This window comes from Chiloscyllium punctatum, chromosome 29, assembly GCF_047496795.1.
Source record: "Chiloscyllium punctatum isolate Juve2018m chromosome 29, sChiPun1.3, whole genome shotgun sequence".
Lineage (NCBI taxonomy): Eukaryota > Metazoa > Chordata > Chondrichthyes > Orectolobiformes > Hemiscylliidae > Chiloscyllium > Chiloscyllium punctatum.
Window position 1 is genome coordinate 65506065 of NC_092767.1, and position 18233 is coordinate 65524297.

At 51.7% G+C, this 18233-nt stretch overlaps 1 protein-coding gene across 8 annotated transcripts in view; it reads right to left on the reverse strand.

Annotated features, from left to right (window-relative positions):
• Positions 1-18233, reverse strand: part of LOC140454485 (homeobox protein Meis1-like) — a 442925-nt gene that overhangs the window by 12307 nt on the left and 412385 nt on the right. For 5 of the 8 annotated variants that reach the window (XM_072549266.1, XM_072549267.1, XM_072549268.1 and 2 more), the window contains exons 10-11: positions 5311-5369; positions 3108-3197 (exon numbers count right to left, since the gene is read on the reverse strand). In XM_072549266.1, coding sequence (XP_072405367.1) covers positions 3108-3197; positions 5311-5369 — 149 coding nt within the window. Of the gene's footprint in view, positions 1-2726; positions 2825-3107; positions 3198-5310; positions 5370-18233 lie in introns of all 8 variants that reach the window. The other 3 variants (XM_072549269.1, XM_072549273.1, XM_072549274.1) reach the window with 1 other exon arrangement.

An 18233-nucleotide genomic window follows, 5' to 3' on the forward strand; every position in this document is an offset into this window, starting at 1 on the left:
CGTGTCTGTGTGGGTTTTTTCCCACAGTCCAAAGATGTACAGGTCCGGGTGGATTGACCAGGCTAAATTACCCCATAGTGATTAGGGATGTGCAGGTTAGATGAATTAGTCAGGGGTAAACATAGGATGTGGGAATGGATCTGGGTGGGATACTCTTCGGAGGGTCAGTGTGGACGTGTTGGGCCGAAGGGCCTGTTTCCACACTGTAGGGATTGTGTATATGTGTGTGAGTGTGCGAGTGTGTGAGAGTGTGTATGTATGTGTGTGTGTGTGTGAGTGTGTGTGTGTAGGGGGGTGTCAGCCATGTTTACACGTGTACACTTGATGAGGTAACTCCCCCGCCAATCCGCTCGCTGGGAGCTCACAGGCAGAGTGGGTGGGCAGCCCATCCTTTCACCGGTTTGACACTGGGAGACCCTCCCCACCCCCCCCATGGCTGTCCATCGAGGAGAGGGAGAAGATTGTGTTGAGTTGGTGGGTCAGCCGTGGTCCCGTTGAACAGCAGAGCAGGGTCGGGTGGTCAGCTCCCACTCCGAGTTACGATGGAAGGCCCTTCTGTGTCCCTCGAGACTGTCAGATGAGGTCCACCTCCTCAGGGGTGTGAAGTTTGTGTGTTGTCTCCCCTCTTCTTCTTCAGGTGGGGTATGGAGCATGGGGACGGCTGGGTCAGAGCAGCCAGAGACAATGGTGGGGTGGGGCGGGGTTGGGGGGGGGTGGCGGGACAGTGGCCTACATGTGAGTTGGACCCCACAGGGTCAAATGGCTGGGCGAGATACCCATCTCTGGGGCAACTGGGGATGGGGAGGAGAGGGGTGTGGCTTTTCGAGGCCAACAGACTTGCCCACCGTTCTGTGCGGCGAAGGGCTCCCAAATTTTAAGCCCACCCCTCCACCCAGGCATTAGACAGGCATGTCGCCCAATTGGAAAACCGACCAACTCTCTCAGCCATCGGGGGGGGTGGGGGGTGGGGGGGAGTGAGGTGGGGGGAGTAGGTAACCAGAGAGGTGGCGAGTTGAGGTGAAGCTTGGAATCCGTCAAAAATAAGCCTGGAATTGGAAAGCCAGGATAATGGCTGCCATGTTGGCAACGTCAAAAACCCCGTCTGGTTCGCTACTGCCCTCCAGGGGGAAGGGAATCTGCCAGCCTTACGTGGAGTGGCCCACACGTGACTCCAGAGGGATGTGGGTGACAATTAATTCCCCCTGGAATAGCTGAGTGAGACACTCAGCTCCGGGCAATCAGGGAGGGACAATACATAATTAGTGACGTTCATATCCCATGAACAATTCTGTGAATGAGACAAACGCTTCAATTCCTGGAGACTTTGGGGGTAATGGTGGAGGGGTTAAAAAGCCCATCGCTGACTTGTGGTGTGGGACTGGGCAGGAAAATGGCTGCCCACGGCCTTGGCAATGGATTCCCATTGAGTTCGGAGCGGAAACGGGTTTAAGGAGCTGAACGAAGTCTGTTCTGTTCTCTCTATTTTCTCCTCATGTCCAGAATGCGCAACTAAACCCTCTCTTTCCCATCATCAAATCGCCCGTGGGGTATTCTGCATCGATTAACCACCCCTCCTAAATCCCCCATCTTCTCCAATTGATGAATTTACATGCCTAGCTCATTAAGGGGCGATTTTATTCCATGGGCTGGGAGTTGTTCCAGGCCACAATTTACTGCCTGACACTAACTGACACCGAGAAGGGGGGAGTGAGCCGTTCGACTTAGTGCTGGAGGTTGACCCACGATGCCCTGAGGGAGGGAATTCCTGGATTTTGAGCCATCGACACTGAAGTAACGGCGATAGATTTCCAGGGTGGTGAGGAGCTCACAGGGTGGTGTCCCCATGTATCTGCTGCCCTTGTCCCTCTAGATGATGGAGGTCACCAGTTCAAAGGGTGCTATCACAATGTAGACAACCGAAATTCCACTGGTGAGCAGGTCAGATGGGGACATCTCTGCAGTGACAGCGTGTTAGAGTGAGGGAGCGAGAGAAGGGTATTTGGAAGACACTAACTCAGTAGTTAACCTCTTCCCCAGGAGCTCCCTCAGCCCCCTCTCCCCTCAGAGTTCCCTCTATCCCCTCTCCCCTCAGAGTTCCCTCTATCCCCTCTCCCCTCAGAGCTCCCTCAGCTCCCTGTCCCCTCGGAACCCCCTCAGCCCCCTCTCCCCTCAGATTCCCCTCAGCTTCCTGTCCCCTCGGAACCCCCTCAGCCCCCTCTCCCCTCAGATCCCCCTCAGCTCCCTGTCCCCTTGGAACCCCCTCAGCCCCCTCTCCCCTCAGATTCCCCTCAGCTTCCTGTCCCCTCGGAACCCCCTCAGCCCCCTCTCCCCTCAGAGCTCCCTCAGCCCCCTTGCCCCTCGGAATCCCCTCAGCCCCCTCGCACCTCTGAACCCCCTCAGACCCCTCTCCCCTCAGAGCTCCCTCAGCCCCCTCGCCCCTCAGAGCCCCCTCAGTCCATACTGGTCCCCTGCACAGAACCGGAGGGAGAGACATTGTCCACACATCCCAGTGTGCCTCACAGGAAGTGATGACATTGGACACAGATGAAAGAAAAGACAAGGATAGTGGAGTGTTGGTATATCTAGCCCTGTGATGAGGTGGGGTAGAACAGTCAGGGTAATGGCGGGAGGAGAGAGCGAGATAGAGAGATAGAGAGAGAGAGATGCCTGGGTGAATGGACACAAATAATACAATCACCCTCCTCCCAGGAGGGGGCGGTACTTACTTCCCCTCTGCTTTGCGATGGGGGTAACAGTGACGTAGTCTACATGTAGTGCCACTGCCCCTCCAAGCCCATGTTCATGCCCATTCCACCCATAGCTCCTAGGAGGAAGGATAAACAATCCAAGAGCACGCCAGGAAATCGCCAATGACAGATCACGTGACAGCAAGAAAACATGAGGAAGAGAGGAGTGGCCCCAAGTGGAAAAATGGAGGGGGGGGGGTAAACAAAGAGAAACAAAAACGAGGTGTTGATGAGAGAGCGAAAGCAAAAGAAAGCGCAAGGGCCCCCCCCCCCCCCCCCCCCGATCCCGAGGCGGTTGGTGGCGAGACATGGGGTGGTGGTGAGAGGGGTAGGAAGGTCTCAGCGAGCGGCTGACCTTACCTGGAGGCCGGATGCCCATGTGCTGTTGGCCGTCCATTACAAACCCTCCCATTGGCTGACCGTCTGGGCTGTAGGGCGTTCCTTGACCAACTGGGTGAAAGGAAAGTAAGGTGACAGTCAGAGAGTCGTAGAGATGTACAGCACGGAAACAGACCCTTCGGTCCAACCTGTCCATGCCGACCAGATATCACAACCCAGTCTAGTCCCACCTGCCAGCACCCGGCCCATATCCCTCCAAACCCTTCCTATTCATATACCCATCCAAATGCCTCTTAAATGTTGTAATTGTACCAGCCTCCACCACATCCTCTGGCAGCTCATTCCATACACGTACCACCCTCTGGGTGAAAAGGTTGCCCCTCAGGTCTCTTTTATATCTTTCCCCTCTCACCCTAAACCTATGCCCTCTAGTTCTGGACTCCCCAACCCCAGGGAAAAGACTTTGTCTATTCACTGGGACGCGGGTCTCAGTGCGGACTAACGGATGCCAACATGAATCATCAAGACCAGGGAAAGGATATGAAACGAGGGCGGGTGGCAGGGGGAAAGACCCAGAGGTAAGAATGCGGGAGACCTGTTGATGACGTGACCATCAGAATGGAATGGCGTACCATATCTCCACATGTTCCCTCTTCGGTTGTAGAAACAAAGGCGTAGGATTGGCGAACTGACCCAGCTAATCGCCAAGAGGAAAGTGCCAAATCATCCTATTGGGCTGTCAGCTGACTCTGCTGGCTTTCCGGCCAATCAAATCGAGCCATGCTGGCCGAGGGAAGGCCGCTGTCAGTGATGATCCAAAATGGCGGCTTTCCCCCCTCCCCCTCCCCCGCCGACAGTGACACGCGTACAAAGCGACTCTAAGCCAGCACCCGGTCCCAGCTCGTGGACAGCAATCCAAGTCGGGGCACCGCTGTTGGGTGGGCTCCCTCTTGCACACAGCAAGATCCCACTAGCAGCTCCTCATGGGGTGGGACGGAATTGGTCGAATGGGGAATGCTGGCTACCAGCGCAGGGGCACGGTCCCGGCTGCACTTTGGTGAGAAAGTGCCATGGGATTCCCGGATCTACCCCCCCCCCCCACCACTGCCAACCGAATGGGTCAACCAAGAAGCACCGGCACCTCTGGGCATTGCCGTGTGCGCTCTCTCGGTATACTGCACCAGGGGTGGGACGGTGAATGGAAAGACGTTTCAAAATAAAAAGCGCTCTCTAAGACCTGTTTCAGTTTGATCAATTTGCCATTGACCACGTGGCGGCCATCTTTGATGGCGGATTTAGACTCGAGAGATCAGAGGGGTGCCGTACGGTTTATAACAAGCAGCGAGGAACTGGTATAGTCTTTAAGACAGGGCACTCGGCTTCCAGGAGGTTTCTGCCCAGCGCAACCTGATCCATTTCCAGGCCGAGAGAGCGACGGTGGGCCCAGTCTGAAAGTCTCAGACACCCTCGGTACCTCAGTGAAGTGCAGCCCACAGTGAGAGCATGGAATCTGTTACCGTGGGGACGGGGGTGGGCCGGGGGTTTACAGAGGGGTGTGGTTCTGCTGGGGCTACCTGAGCAGGAAGCTGTACCGCTCTCGTCGCGTCGTGACGGGAAGGACATTAACGACCAATCCCGTCACGACTGCGCAGACCTTGGCCTTCCCAGAGTCCGTCCCCATCCTGTGACTCAGGGTCAGGCTCCCTCGACATTACCAGGCTCTCGCTACATCATGCCAACGGCCAAAACAACCCGGCAGTAACGATACTGCAATACTGCAGTCGTGCTTATTTTTCCCCCCAGCCCCCCTGTTGTGTGTGTGCAGGTGTGAGACACAGTGAGAGACACAAGGTGCACGAATCTTTATTCAAATTTCCACCACCAGGAAGATAGGAAACACCCGAGTGGCCAGTGACAAACACTGCCCTTCACATCAAAGGGCAATGCTGTGTGATCAAACAGTGAAGGGGAGGGCAAGGGTTAAATCAAAATAGAGTTGGACGGGGAAATAATACACTCCACTCCCTGCGGCGCCCACCTCTCCCTGAACAACTCTAGGGTATTGGTGGACACCGCGTGCTCCTTCTCCAAGGACACCCGGGCTCTAACGTAACCCCGGAAGAGGGGCGGGCAGTCGGCCCTAACGACCCCCCTCCACGGCCCACTACCTGGACCTGTTTATGGCCGTCAATGGCCACTTAGAGTCAATTAGTAAAAGAGATACCTGTTCGATTTGATTGGTCGATCATTGGCTGGACGATTCGGCGTCTTGCGTTGATGAACCTGAACGAAAACGACAGCAGTTATTGAAGAGAAGCCCTCCCTCAAATATTGTAAAACCAGGAGGAGCTATCAACATGGCAGCCAGGTAGGTGGTTTACCATGTGGCAGCTGGAAAAGCACAGCAGGACAACCCCTTGAAGAGCTCCGGCCCGAAACGTCGATTCTCCAGCTCCTCGGATGCTGCCTGACCTGCTGTGCTTTTCCAGCACCACACTCTGATCTTGACTCTGATCTCCAGTATCTGCAGTCCTCACTTTCACCTTGTGGCAGCTGTTACCCAGCTGTGCTTTGACAGATGTATAATTCCAGAGGAATGCAACAACATATAGAATTTATAAAGCAGCCATGTTCCTCCTTTGCTCTCCACACCTGACCTGCCTTCCATTACCCTTTCCCAAAACCCATCACCTTCTCCTCGGCTTCCGCTCTCTCCCTCTCTCTCTCGAGCACCTACCTATCCCCACCTTAACCACAACATCGCGAGTGGCGCCATGTACAATCCAGCTCAATATTTTATGATAGGCCACTCTCCTTCATGGTTAACAGTAAATTGGGTTACAAACTACACTCTACAAATTCAACATCATACTCCCCACTTGCCCCTGGATGGGGGCAGCTCCAACAACACTCAAGAAGCTCGACACCATCCAGGGACAAAGCAGCCCCCCGCTTGGTTGGGACTACACCCATAAACATCCCCTCCCTCCCCCACCGATGCTCAGTAGCAGCAGGGTGGACCATCTACAAGATGCACTGCAGCAATTCACCAAAGATCCTCAGGCAGTACCGTCCAAACCCACAACCACTTCCATCTAGAAGGACAAGGGCAGCAGATACATGGGACCACCAGCCCCTGCAAGTTCCCCTCTGAGCCCCTCACCATCCCGACTTGGAAATACTTCGCTGTTCCTTCACTGTCGCTGGGTCAGAATCCTGGAATTCCTTCCCTCAGGGCATTGTGGGTCAACCCGCAGCACGTGGACTGCAGCGCTCCAAGATGGCAGCTCACCCCCCCACCTTCTCAAGGGGCAACTCCCATTGCCAAACCCCATGAAAAATAAGCTTGTAGCTCAAAGGCAGGTAGCACGGCTTGTGGAAGGGGGACTGGGGTGAAATTGAAACTTTCAATACGTGGAAATAAAGGTGACCCCTCAAGAGGATGTTGAACTCTCACTGGAGGAGAGAACGGGGATAACCAATGTGAGAGCCAACAGAAAGCTGTGAGCTGGCAGCAGATCTTCACAAAATGCCCACTTCTACCTGAAAGAGGGGCTGGCATGGAAGAGGAGTCGCGGCCTGGGCCAGATCAGCCGTGATCTTGGTGGACAGCAGGGCAGGCTTGAGGCCTAACCCTAGGCCTACTCCTGTCCTCACCTCAACCCTATCTCAGCTACGAGGAGAGATCACTCGGGTTGGAGTAGAGGAGGCAGACGAGGGGGCCGTGGGGTAATGGATCTGATTGAGGTGCACCTAGCTCTGAGGGACATGGAGAGAGTCCATGTTTCCCCTTAGTAGAGGGCCCCAGAAGCAGTGGGCACCATTTTAAGGTAAAGGGAGCAGCAGATTGGAGAAAGAATGTTTGCTCCCAGAAGGTGATGGGCGTCTGAAACTCACTGCGAGAAGGGCAGGAGAGACAGGAACCCTCAAGTAGCATTCAGCGGAACACTTGAATCGCTGTCATGTACAAGGGTGGGGTGGCATGGTGGCTCAGTGGTTAGCACTGCTGCTTCACAACACCAGAGTCCCAGGTTCGATTCCAGCCTTGGGCGACTGTCTGTGTGGAGATTGCACATTCTCCCCGTGTCTGCGTGAGTTTCCTCCAGTTTCTTCCCACAATCCAAAGATGAGCAGGTTTGGGTGAACTGGCCGTGCTATAATTGTCACGTAGCGTCCCGGGATGTGTAGGTTGGTCTGGGTGGGTTACTTTTCGGAGGGTTGGTGTGGACCTGTTGGGCTGAAGGGCGTGTCCCCACCCTGTAGGGACGCTATGTGATAATGGGCAAAATGGTGTCAGAATGGGAATATTTGGTGTTCCAGCATCCGTATGATAGGCCGAAGGGCCTTTTCCAGTCTTGTACAAACCCTATAACTCCAGATATTTTATAATCAACCTGCTCAGCGATGTTATGACACACCTCTGGAGCTGGTCCTCCTGGCTCTGAGATAGAGACACTACCACCACCCCACAACAGCCCAGCTCTGTAACATGATCAAATGGCAAAGCGGGCCTGAGTGACCTGCAGCTGCTCCTAGATCTCACTTTATGTCAGTCTAGCTCACCGTTTGAGGTTCTGAGTAATTATTTCTGGCAATCCCCCCACCCAAGGTGGGTCTGCCCATTGCCAGGTGAGGACTCAGAAATGACCTACCTGGGACAACGTTTGAAGATGGCTTCCATCCCCCACCCAACAGTGAGCCTATGACATCCTATAGCTCCACTAACAAAACAGCAAAGCACTCTGAATTGATCAGGATATCATGAAGAGATACCTGATTGGAAACCACTCACTCACTGAGAGACGGGGGAGCAAATGTGAAAGATCTTGGGTGACCGACCCACCAAATATCCCCGTCAGCCCTCGATATGGACCTTTGAAGCGAGACGGGACCCTCTATCGATTTTGTACAACGCCATCGATAGGCCATTCACCCTCAGGGGAGGCTGGAGTGGATGCTTCCCATTTGTGGGGCATTCTGGGGCGAGAGGCCATCGTCTTAGCACAAGGGGCGGCAAATTTAAAACAGTCTTCAGGAGAAACTACCTCACCCAAAGGATTGTGGGCCTGTGGAATTAGCTATCCCAAAGTGCGGTGGATTCTGGGAGGAGAGAGGCAGGTTTTTAATGGGCAATGGGTTAGAGCAGGAAAATGGGGGGTGAGGGGCCGATCAGATGGTGGAGAAGACTCGATGGACCAAACGGCCTAAATCTGCTCCTGCATCTTATGAACATCTGGACGGAGCTAGGAGGCTTGGCAGAGGCCAGAAGGTGAGGCACACCCTGGTTCCGAGAGGGAGGGGTAGTGACTGCACCATGACTTAAAGAGAGCTCCTGAGAATGCGAATGTGGTGACGAGGGGTGGCTATGGGTACACTGCTTTTGCCACCCAAATGTACAACTCAGGATCATCCAATCCCTACAAAGAGGCCATTCGGCCCAGACCGACCTTCCAAAGAGCATCCCGCCTGATCCCAGTAACCCTGCATTTTTCCCATGGCTAATGCACCCTAACCTGCACATCTTTGGACTGTGGGAGGAAACCGGAGCACCCGGAGGAAACCCACGCAGACATGGGGAGAACGTGCAAACTCCACACAGACAGTTGCCCGAGGCTGGAATCGAACCGGGGACCCTGGTGCTGTGAGGCAGCAGTGCTAACCACTGAGCCACCGTGCCGCCCAAAGAACAGAGGAGTCAGCCTCTCAAGCCTGCCCTTGCCATTGAATAAGATCATGACTAATCACAGTGCTGCCTCAAACCCATGGCCACGCACAATAAGCAACTCGCCGAGTGCTCAAAATCCTCTCCAAGTGCAAAACTTGAATCAACCCAATGATCTGGCCTTCGCTGATAGAGAGACCTCTCTCATTTTTAAACAGCATCCCAACTCTAGATTCCTCTGAGAATGGGGAACATCCTGTCAGTAGCCGATTTTTTTTTTAGAATTAGATTCCCTACAGTGTGGCAACAGGCCCTTCGGCCCAACAAGTCCACACCGACCCTCCGAAGAGCGACCCACCCAGACCCATTCCCTTACCTTTTTATCCTACATTGACCCCAGACTAATGCACTAACCTGCACATCCCCGGCCGCTATGGGGCAACTTAGCATGGCCAATTCACCCTAACCGACACACCTTTGGATTGTGGGAGGAAACCTACGCAGACATGTGCAAACTCCACACAGACACTCGCCCAAGGCTGGAAGCCAATTGGGATTCCTGGGATTGTGCAGCAGCAATGCTAACCACTGGGTCACCGACTGTCGGAAAAATCTAATTCCATTCATGAGTGCACTTCAGGGAAGGGAGTCTGCTGTCCTTACCTGGTCTAGCCTACACGTGACCTCCAAACCCACAGCAACATGGCTGACTCTGAACTGCCCTTTGGACAGTTAGGGACGAGCAATAAATGTCAGCCTGGCCAGCAATGCCCTCATCCTGTGAATGGACGAAAAAAATCTCTGTCCAGTCCCCTCCTATGTTTCAAGATCTCTCATTTTGCCAAACCCTGAAGGTTCTATTGCCAAACCTCATAAAGACAAAGAGACGTACAGCATGGAAACAGACCCTTCAGTCCAACCCATCCATGCCGACCAGATATCCCAACCCAATCTAGTCCCACCTGTCAGCACCCGGCCCATATCCCTCCAAACCCTTCCTATTCATATACCCATCCAAATGCCTCTTAAATGTTGCAATTGTACCAGCCTCCACCACTTCCTCTGGCAGCTCATTCCATACACGCACCACCCTCTGCGTGACAAAAATTGCCCGTTATGTCTCTTTTATATCTTTCCCCTCTCACCCTAAACCTACGCCCTCTCGTTCTGGACTCCCTGACCCCAGGGAAAAGATCTTGCCTATTTACCCCATCCATGCCCTTCATGGTTTGTAAATCTCTATAAGGTCACCCCTCAGCCTCCGACGCTCCAGGGAAAACAGCCCCAGTCTGTTCAGCCTCTCCCTGTAGCTCAAACCCTCCAACCCTGGCAACATCCTTGTAAATCTTTTCTGAACCCTTTCAAGTTTCACAATTTCAATCCTGTAGCAGGGAGATGAGAATCGAACACAGTGTTCCAAAAGTGGCCGAACCAATGTTCTTGACACAGAAGGTTAAAGACCTCCCCCTCCATCCTGTGGTAGGGTCTCAGCTGAACGTGTAGCCCTCCTGTCACCAGAGCCCCTGAAGCAGCGAGGTCTTGGTGCCCTCATGTTTCCAGTCTGGCCCACCCCCCCCCCGCTCAACCCCCACACAAAAAGTTCACCTCCAGTAACAGGAACCACGGGGGAATAGCCCATACCCTCAGACACCCGCTCACTGAGGGATACCAAAGTCTGAGCGATGGGCCCTCATTCTTGAAATGTCTGCCTCGTCTTGTTCCTCACCACACTCCCTCCACCCCGACCCATCTCTCCCTTTATCTCCTGGATATTGCTGAGGGCGATTTCTGATCGAAGAGAGAGAGAGAGAGAAAAACATCAAGGTTTGTCTGATCTGAATCGGTTGAAAGCACAGCCTCTGACAGCCCGGGAAAATGTTTGTCAGTGATCTATCATCTTGACCGGGCCCCTCACTCACCACCACAAATGACTCAGCTGGCTTCACCCCTTTAATGAGTTTACTCCAAGTCAACTGTTTAGCAACAAGGCCTGAGGCCTTCCAGAGAGAGAGGGAGAGAGAGCAGGAAAGCCGTTCTATTTTACCAACTGTTGCACTGACTTGCTTGTACTCTCTCTGGACTCCGATTTCTCATTTTTTTGAGAGAGAGATCGGAAGAAAAACACATACATACTTCCAGTGATTCTTCCCAAAGAAAGGTTTTTGCTTTTTTGCTCCAGGGAGCTGAGGTAATCTGTTCATGAGAAATCGCGCTCTGTTCCTTTGGGTAATTTTTTCCCGATTCCTGGCAATTTGGTGTGTTTTGCATTCTCTCCCTGCTTTGAGGAAACACGCACTGAGGCTGTTAGCTGCATCACCTTTGACTGCTTTTCAAAATGGCCGCCCCACCTGGTGACAGAGGTGACACTGGATCCACATTCCTGCCTGCCGCACCTGGGCCAGATCCACGCACCCTGGCTGGATCCCCGCACCCAGGATCCACTGTGGCCCCTGACTTCATCGGAGTGGATTACCACAATCCGAGTGGATTACTGCAATCCAAGTGGATTCCCACTCTTCACCTTCCCTCTTCGTCATCGGGCAATGGGCCCGTTTGCTCAACTTTTTTGACTGAAGCTGAAGGGATTCTCTCCACATCCCTCTGGGTGAAGAGATCTCTTCCAGTCACAGGGATCAATTCCAGTGAAGAGGCCCACATCAAGTGAAGGGGACTGGGGGAAACTCCATGTGAAGTGGTCCACTTAAGTTCCAAGGATCAGGTCTGTCTAAGGATCCAGCCATATTGGTAAGATCTACTCCATGCACAGAAATCCACTCTGGTTGAAATGATTTGCTTTAGGCACAAGATTCTGTTCTGAGTATACAGATCTACTCCAGGTGAAGGGATCCACTACTGGTGAGGGGAACCACAGCCCAGGTAAAGAAATCTGTTGCAGGTATTAGGATCCTCAGGGATCCACTTACAGCGGCCGGTTCTCCACCAGGGACAGGGATCAACCCCAGGGTTTGCTTTGGGTGATGGGATCTACTCCAGGCACCCAGGATTGGCTTCCGGCACAGGGATCCACTCCAGGTGATGCAATCCGCTTCCAGATGTTGGGTTCCTTCTTCAGCTGATGGGATCCACTCCAGGTGTTAGGATCCACTCTAAGTGCTGGGGAATAGGCCTCTAGGTGCTGGGATCCACTCTAGGTGCTGGGGAATAGGCTCTAGGTGCTGGGATCCACTCTAGGTGCTGGGGAATAGGCTCTAGGTGCTGGGATCCACTCTAGGTGCTGGGGAATAGGCTCTAGGTGCTGGGATCCACTCTAGGTGCTGGGGAATAGGCTCTAGGTGCTGGGATCCACTCTAAGTGCTGGGGAATAGGCTCTAGGTCCTGGGATCCACTCTAAGTGCTGGGGAATAGGCCTCTAGGTGCTGGGATCCACTCTAGGTGCTGGGGAATAGACTCTAGGTGCTAGGATCCACTCTAAGTGCTGGGGAATAGGCTCTAGGTGCTGGGATCCACTCTAGGTGCTGGGGAATAGGCTCTAGGTGCTGGGATCCACTCTAGGTGCTGGGGAATAGGCTCCAGGTACTGGGATCCACTCCAAGTGATTGGATCCTCTCGAAGTGATCTAACAGCTCACTTCGCTGGGGAATTGCTGGTGAACTGAGCGTCAGTGTAACTCTGAAGGCTCACTCTTGTCCTGTTTGAGTGCTGCTCCAGACGTAGGGCCTCAATAACACCTCAGGACATGAGGTTGGTAGGCAGCCCATCCACAGGCACTGGTTTCCTGGTAAGGGTTTGCTATGAGTTTACCAGTAACTGTGCAGGTAGCTCTGTTAAACATCCAGAGCATTTAGACACACGTTCTGTCTATAACGCATTCTACTGAGCAGAGCTCTTAGGGAACTTTGTGTCAAACATGCACCACAGAGTCTCAGAAGGAGGCCATTCAGCCCATTGAGCCTGTACTCGCTCTTCGAATGACATCAATACTGAGTGCCAGTCTCCTGCCTGATTGCCGTATCCCTCCAAAAAGCCATCTAATGGCCCTATTGAATGGCTCAGTTGACAAGTCCTTGCCCACATTTCCAGGCCATGCGTTCCACACCCTCATACTCGCTGGGTGAGACCGTTTTTTACCTCACATCACCCCACCCCTGCTTCATTTACATATCTCTTTAAGTCTATGCCCTCTCATTCCTACTCCTCTTATGAACTTCGACCCTATTCAGCCCACGTTCTAGATACAGATCTTTCTGAAAAAAAAATTCTTTCCCAAGATCCTGCCATCGTTGGTGTAGGCATGAACTAACTGCCCTATCCCTAATTGCCCCTTGAGAAGGTGGGGGGGGGGGGGGGGGTGAGCTGCCTTCCTGAACCGCTGCAGACCACCTGCTGTGGGTTGACCCACAATGCCCTGAGGGAGGGGATTCCAGGATTTTGACCCACTGAAGGACAAGTTAGGATGGTGAGTGGTTTGGAGGGGAACATCCAGGGGGTGGTGTTCCCCATGTATCTGCTGCCCTTGTCCTTCTAGGTGGAAGTGGTCGTGGGTTTGGAGGGGTGGTGTCTGAGGATCTTTGGTGATCATGCCCTGGAAATTCTCCAAATGCTGGCAAACGGGATGAGTTCAATCCGGGGATGTGGTCCGCATGGACAGCTTGGAGCGAAGGGCTCACCTGACGAAGGAGCAGTGCTCCGAAAGCTGGTGATTTCAAATAAACCTGTTGGACTATAACCTGGTGTCGTGAGACTTCTGACCTGGTCCACCTCAGTCCACCTCCACAGCTATGACGTTGTGACACAGGAGGGCTTTTACTGAGGACACAATGAATAATGTTCCCTTAGACTTTCCTCTCCCAGCCTCTTACACGGCCAGACTCATGTTTATTTCAAACGGGCTGTTCTCTCTTTGACTGAAATGCAATAGGACCCCTTGGCCGTCACCATTGAATATTAGAAGGAAAGTGGATGAGAAAATCTGCGAATAATTCAAAAGGAAATCGCTGGAGAGTTTTGTGAGTGACATTCGGTCCCGCTGTGTGAGACCACAAGGTCAGAACATACGTAAGAACTCAGAACAGGGGTAGGCCGCCTGGTTCCTCCAGCCTGCTCCACCATTCAATAAGATTCATGGCTGATAATTATCATGGCCTCAGCTTCACTAACCCACCCTCTCACCATAACTCTTAATTCCTTTACTGTTCAAAAATCTATCGTTGCCTTAAACACATTCAATGTAGTAACCTCATTGGGAAAGTAATTCCACAGTTTCGCAACCCTTTGGGTGAAGATTCTTCTCCTCAACTCAGTTGCTCCCCCCCTTATTTTGAGGCTACTGCCCCCACTTCTAGTTTTACCTGTCAATGGAAACAACCTCTCTGCTTCTATCTTATCTACTCCCTTCATAATTTTATATCTTTCAATAAGATTTCTCCCCTCGTTCTTCGAAATTCCGATTAGCCCCAGTCTACTCAATCTCTCTTCATAAACCTCACCGTCACAACTGCTGGTTAGGACAAGCCAGGGAACTATAGACCAGTGAGCCTGACCTCAGTGGTGGGCAAGTTGTTGGAGGGAATCCTGAGGGACAGGATGTACATGTATTTGGAAAGGCAAGGACTGATCCGGGATAGTCAACATGGCTTTGTGCGTGGGAAATCATGTCTCACAAACTTGATTGAGTTTTTTTGAAGAAGTAACAAAGAGGATTGATGAGGGCAGAGCGGTAGATGTGATCTATATGGACTCAGTAAGGCATTCGACAAGGTTCCCCATGGGAGACTGATTAGCAAGGTTAGATCTCACGGAATACAGGGAGAACTAGCCATTTGGATACAGAACTGGCTCAAAGGTAGAAGACAGAGGGTGGTGGTGGAGGGTTGTTTTTCAGACTGGAGGCCTGTGACCAGTGGAGTGCCACAAGGATCGGTGCTGGGTCCACTGCTTTTCATCATTTATATAAATGATTTGGATGCGGGCATAAGAGGTACAATTAGTAAGTTTGCAGATGACACCAAAATTGGAGGTGTAGTGGACAGCGAAGAGGGTTACCTCAGATTACGACAGGATCTGGACCAGATGGGCCAATGGGCTGAGAAGTGGCAGATGGAGTTTAATTCAGATAAATGTGAGGTGCTGCATTTGAGGAAAGCAAATCTTAGCAGAACTTATACACTTAATGGTAAGGTCCCAGGGAGTTTTGCTGAACAAAGAGACCTTGGAGTGCAGGTTCATAGCTCCTTGAAAGTGGAGTCGCAGGTAGATAGGATAGTGAAGAAGGCATTTGGTATGCTTTCCTTTAGTGGTCAGAGTATTCAGTACAGGGGTTGGGAGGTCATGTTGCGACATTGGTCAGGCCACTGTTGGAATATTGCGTGCAATTCTGGTCTCCTTCCAACGGAAAGATGTTGTGAAACTTGAAAGGGTTCAGAAAAGATTTACAAGGATGTTGCCAGGGTTGGAGGATCTGAGCTACAGGGAGAGGCTGATCAGGCTGGGACTGTTTTCCCTGGAGCGTCGGAGGCTGAGGGGTGACCTTATAGAGGTTTACAAAATTATGAGGGGCATGGATAGGATAAATAGACAAAGTCTCTTCCCTGGGGTCAGGGAGTCCAGAACTAGAGGGCATAGGTTTAGGGTGAGAGGGGAAAGATATAAAAGATGCCTAAGGGATAACTTTTTCACGCAGAGGGTGGTACGTGTATGGAATGAGCTGCCAGAGGATGTGGTGGAGGCTGGTACAATTGTAATACTTAAAAGGCATTTGGATGGGTATATGAATAGGAAGGGTTTGGAGGGATATGGGCCGGGTGCTGGCAGGTGGGACTAGATTGGGTTGGGATATCTGGGTCAGCATGGACGGGTTGGACCAAAGGGTCTGTTTCTGTGCTGTACATCTCTGTGACTCTGGAATCAACCTGGTGAACCTCCTCTGCACCCCCTCCAGTGCCAGTACATCCTTTCTCAAGGATGGAAACCGAAACTGCACACAATAATCCAGGTATGGCCTCACCAGCACCTTACACAGCTGCAACATAACCTCCCTGCTTTTAAACTCGAGCAATGAAGGACAATATTCGATTTGCCTTCTTAATTACCGACTGCCCCTGGCGAACCAACTTTTTGTGATTCTGTGAAAACTGTTGCTGGTGTATTACTGAGTGCTTACAGCAAAGCAAGACAGGATCCGATCAAACAGAGGAAGAATGAGAGAGCACGTGCCACTCAGAAAGTAGGAAGTAATGGCAGAATGATCATCCGAGTCCCAAATTAGGTAGAGAAACAGAAAGGTCTGGCAGCATCTGCTCTGAAGAAGGGTCACTCGACCCGAAACATTCACTTTGTTTTCTCTTGACATGGATGCTGCCAGACCTGCTGAGTTTACCTGGCCATTTCTGATTTCCAGCCCCTGCAGTTATTTAGTTTTCTTTTTTTCTGGTTTGAACATAGAACATAGAACATAGAAGAATACAGCACAGTACAGGCCCTTTGGCCCTCGATGTTGCGCCGATCCAAGCCCACCTAACCTACACTAGCCCACTATCCTCCATATGCCTATCCAATGCCCATTTAAATGCCCATAAAGAGGGAGAGTCCACCACTGCTACTGGCAGGGCGTTCCATGAACTCACGACTCGCTGAGTTGTGCGTTGGTTGTGCATTCAAATCCCACCGAAGGTCAACAGTTCGACTTTGGAACAAAATAAAATGAAGCTCGAACTAGCCTCAAACACGGAGCCACTGCCAATTGTCAGATAAACCCAAAGGGTTCACTAATACCCTTTTGGGAGGGAAATCCTTACCCATGTCTGGCTGACATGGTGGCACTGCAGTACGGTGGTTCAGTGGTGAGCCTCACAGCACCAGGGACCCTGGTTCGATTCCAGCCTCGGGCGACTGTCTGTGTGGAGTTTGCACATTCTCCCTGAGTCTGCGTGGGTTTAGACAATAGACAATAGATGCAGGAGTAGGCCATTCTGCCCTTCGAGCCTGCACCGCCATACAATATGATCATGGCTGATCATTCCTAATTAGTATCCTGTTCCAGCCTTATCTCCATACCCCTTGACTCCACTATCTTTAAGAGCTCTATCCAATTCTTTCTTAAAAGAATCCAGAGACTGGGCCTCCACTGCCCTCTGGGGCAGAGCATTCCACACAGCCACCACTCTCTGTGTGAAGTAGTTTCTCCTCATCTCTGTCCTAAATGGTCTACCCCGTATTTTTAAGTTGTGTCCTCTGGTTCGGCACTCCCCCATCAACGGAAATATGTTCCCTCCTGCCAGAGTGTCCAGTCCTTTCATAAGCCTATACGTTTCAATCAGATCCCCTCTCAGTCTTCTAAACTCAAGGGTATACAAGCCCAGTCGCTTCAGTCTTTCCGTGTAAGGCAATCCTGCCATTCCAGGAATTGACCTCGTGAACCTACGCTGCACTCCCTCAATAGCCAGAATGTCTTTCCTCAAATTTGGAGACCAGAACTGTACACAGTACTCCAGGTGTGGTCTCACCAGGGCCCTGTACAGCTGCAGAAGCACCTCTTTGCTTCTATACTCAATCCCTCTTGTTATGAAGGCCAGCATGCTATTAGCCTTCTTCACGACCTGCTGTACCTGCATGCTTGCCTTCATTGACTGGTGGACAAGAACACCCAGATCTCTCTGAACAGCCCCTTTACCTAATTTGATACCATTGAGGTAGTAATCTGCCTTCCTGTTCTTGCCACCAAAGTGGATAACCAGACATTTATCCACATTAAACTGCATCTGCCATGCATCTGCCCACTCACCTAACTTGTCCAGGTCACCCTGTAATCCCCTAACATCCTCATCACATTTCACCCTACCACCTAGCTTTGTGTCATCAGCAAATTTGCTAATGTTATTGCTGATACCATCTTCTATATCATTTACATATATTGTAAAAAGCTGCGGTCCCAGCACGGATCCCTGCGGTACCCCACTGGTCACTGCCTGCCATTTCGAAATGGAGCCGTTAATCACTACCCTTTGTTTCCTGTTAGCCAACCAATTCTCTATCCAATCTAGTACTTTGCCCCCAATCCCATGCGCCCTAATTTTACTCACTAACCTCTTGTGTGGGACTTTATCAAAAGCTTCTTCCGGGTGCTCTGGTTTCCTCCCACAGTCTAAAGATGTGCAGCTTAGGGTGGATTGGCCATGCTAAATTGCCCATAGTGTTCAGGGATGTGTAGGTTAGGGTGGATTGACCATGCTAAATTGCCCATAGTGTTCAGGGATGTGTAGGTTAGGGTGGATTGGCCATGCTAAATTGCCCATAGTGTTCAGGGATGTGTAGGTTAGGGTGGATTGGCCATGCTAAATTACCCATAGTGTTTCAGGGATGTGTAGGTTAGGGTGGATTGGCCATGCTAAATTACCCCATAGTGTTCAGGGATGTGTAGGTTAGGGTGGATTGGCCATGCTAAATTACCCCATAGTGTTCAGGGATGTGTAGGTTAGGGTGGATTGGCCATGCTAAATTGCCCATAGTGTTCAGGGATGTGTAGGTTA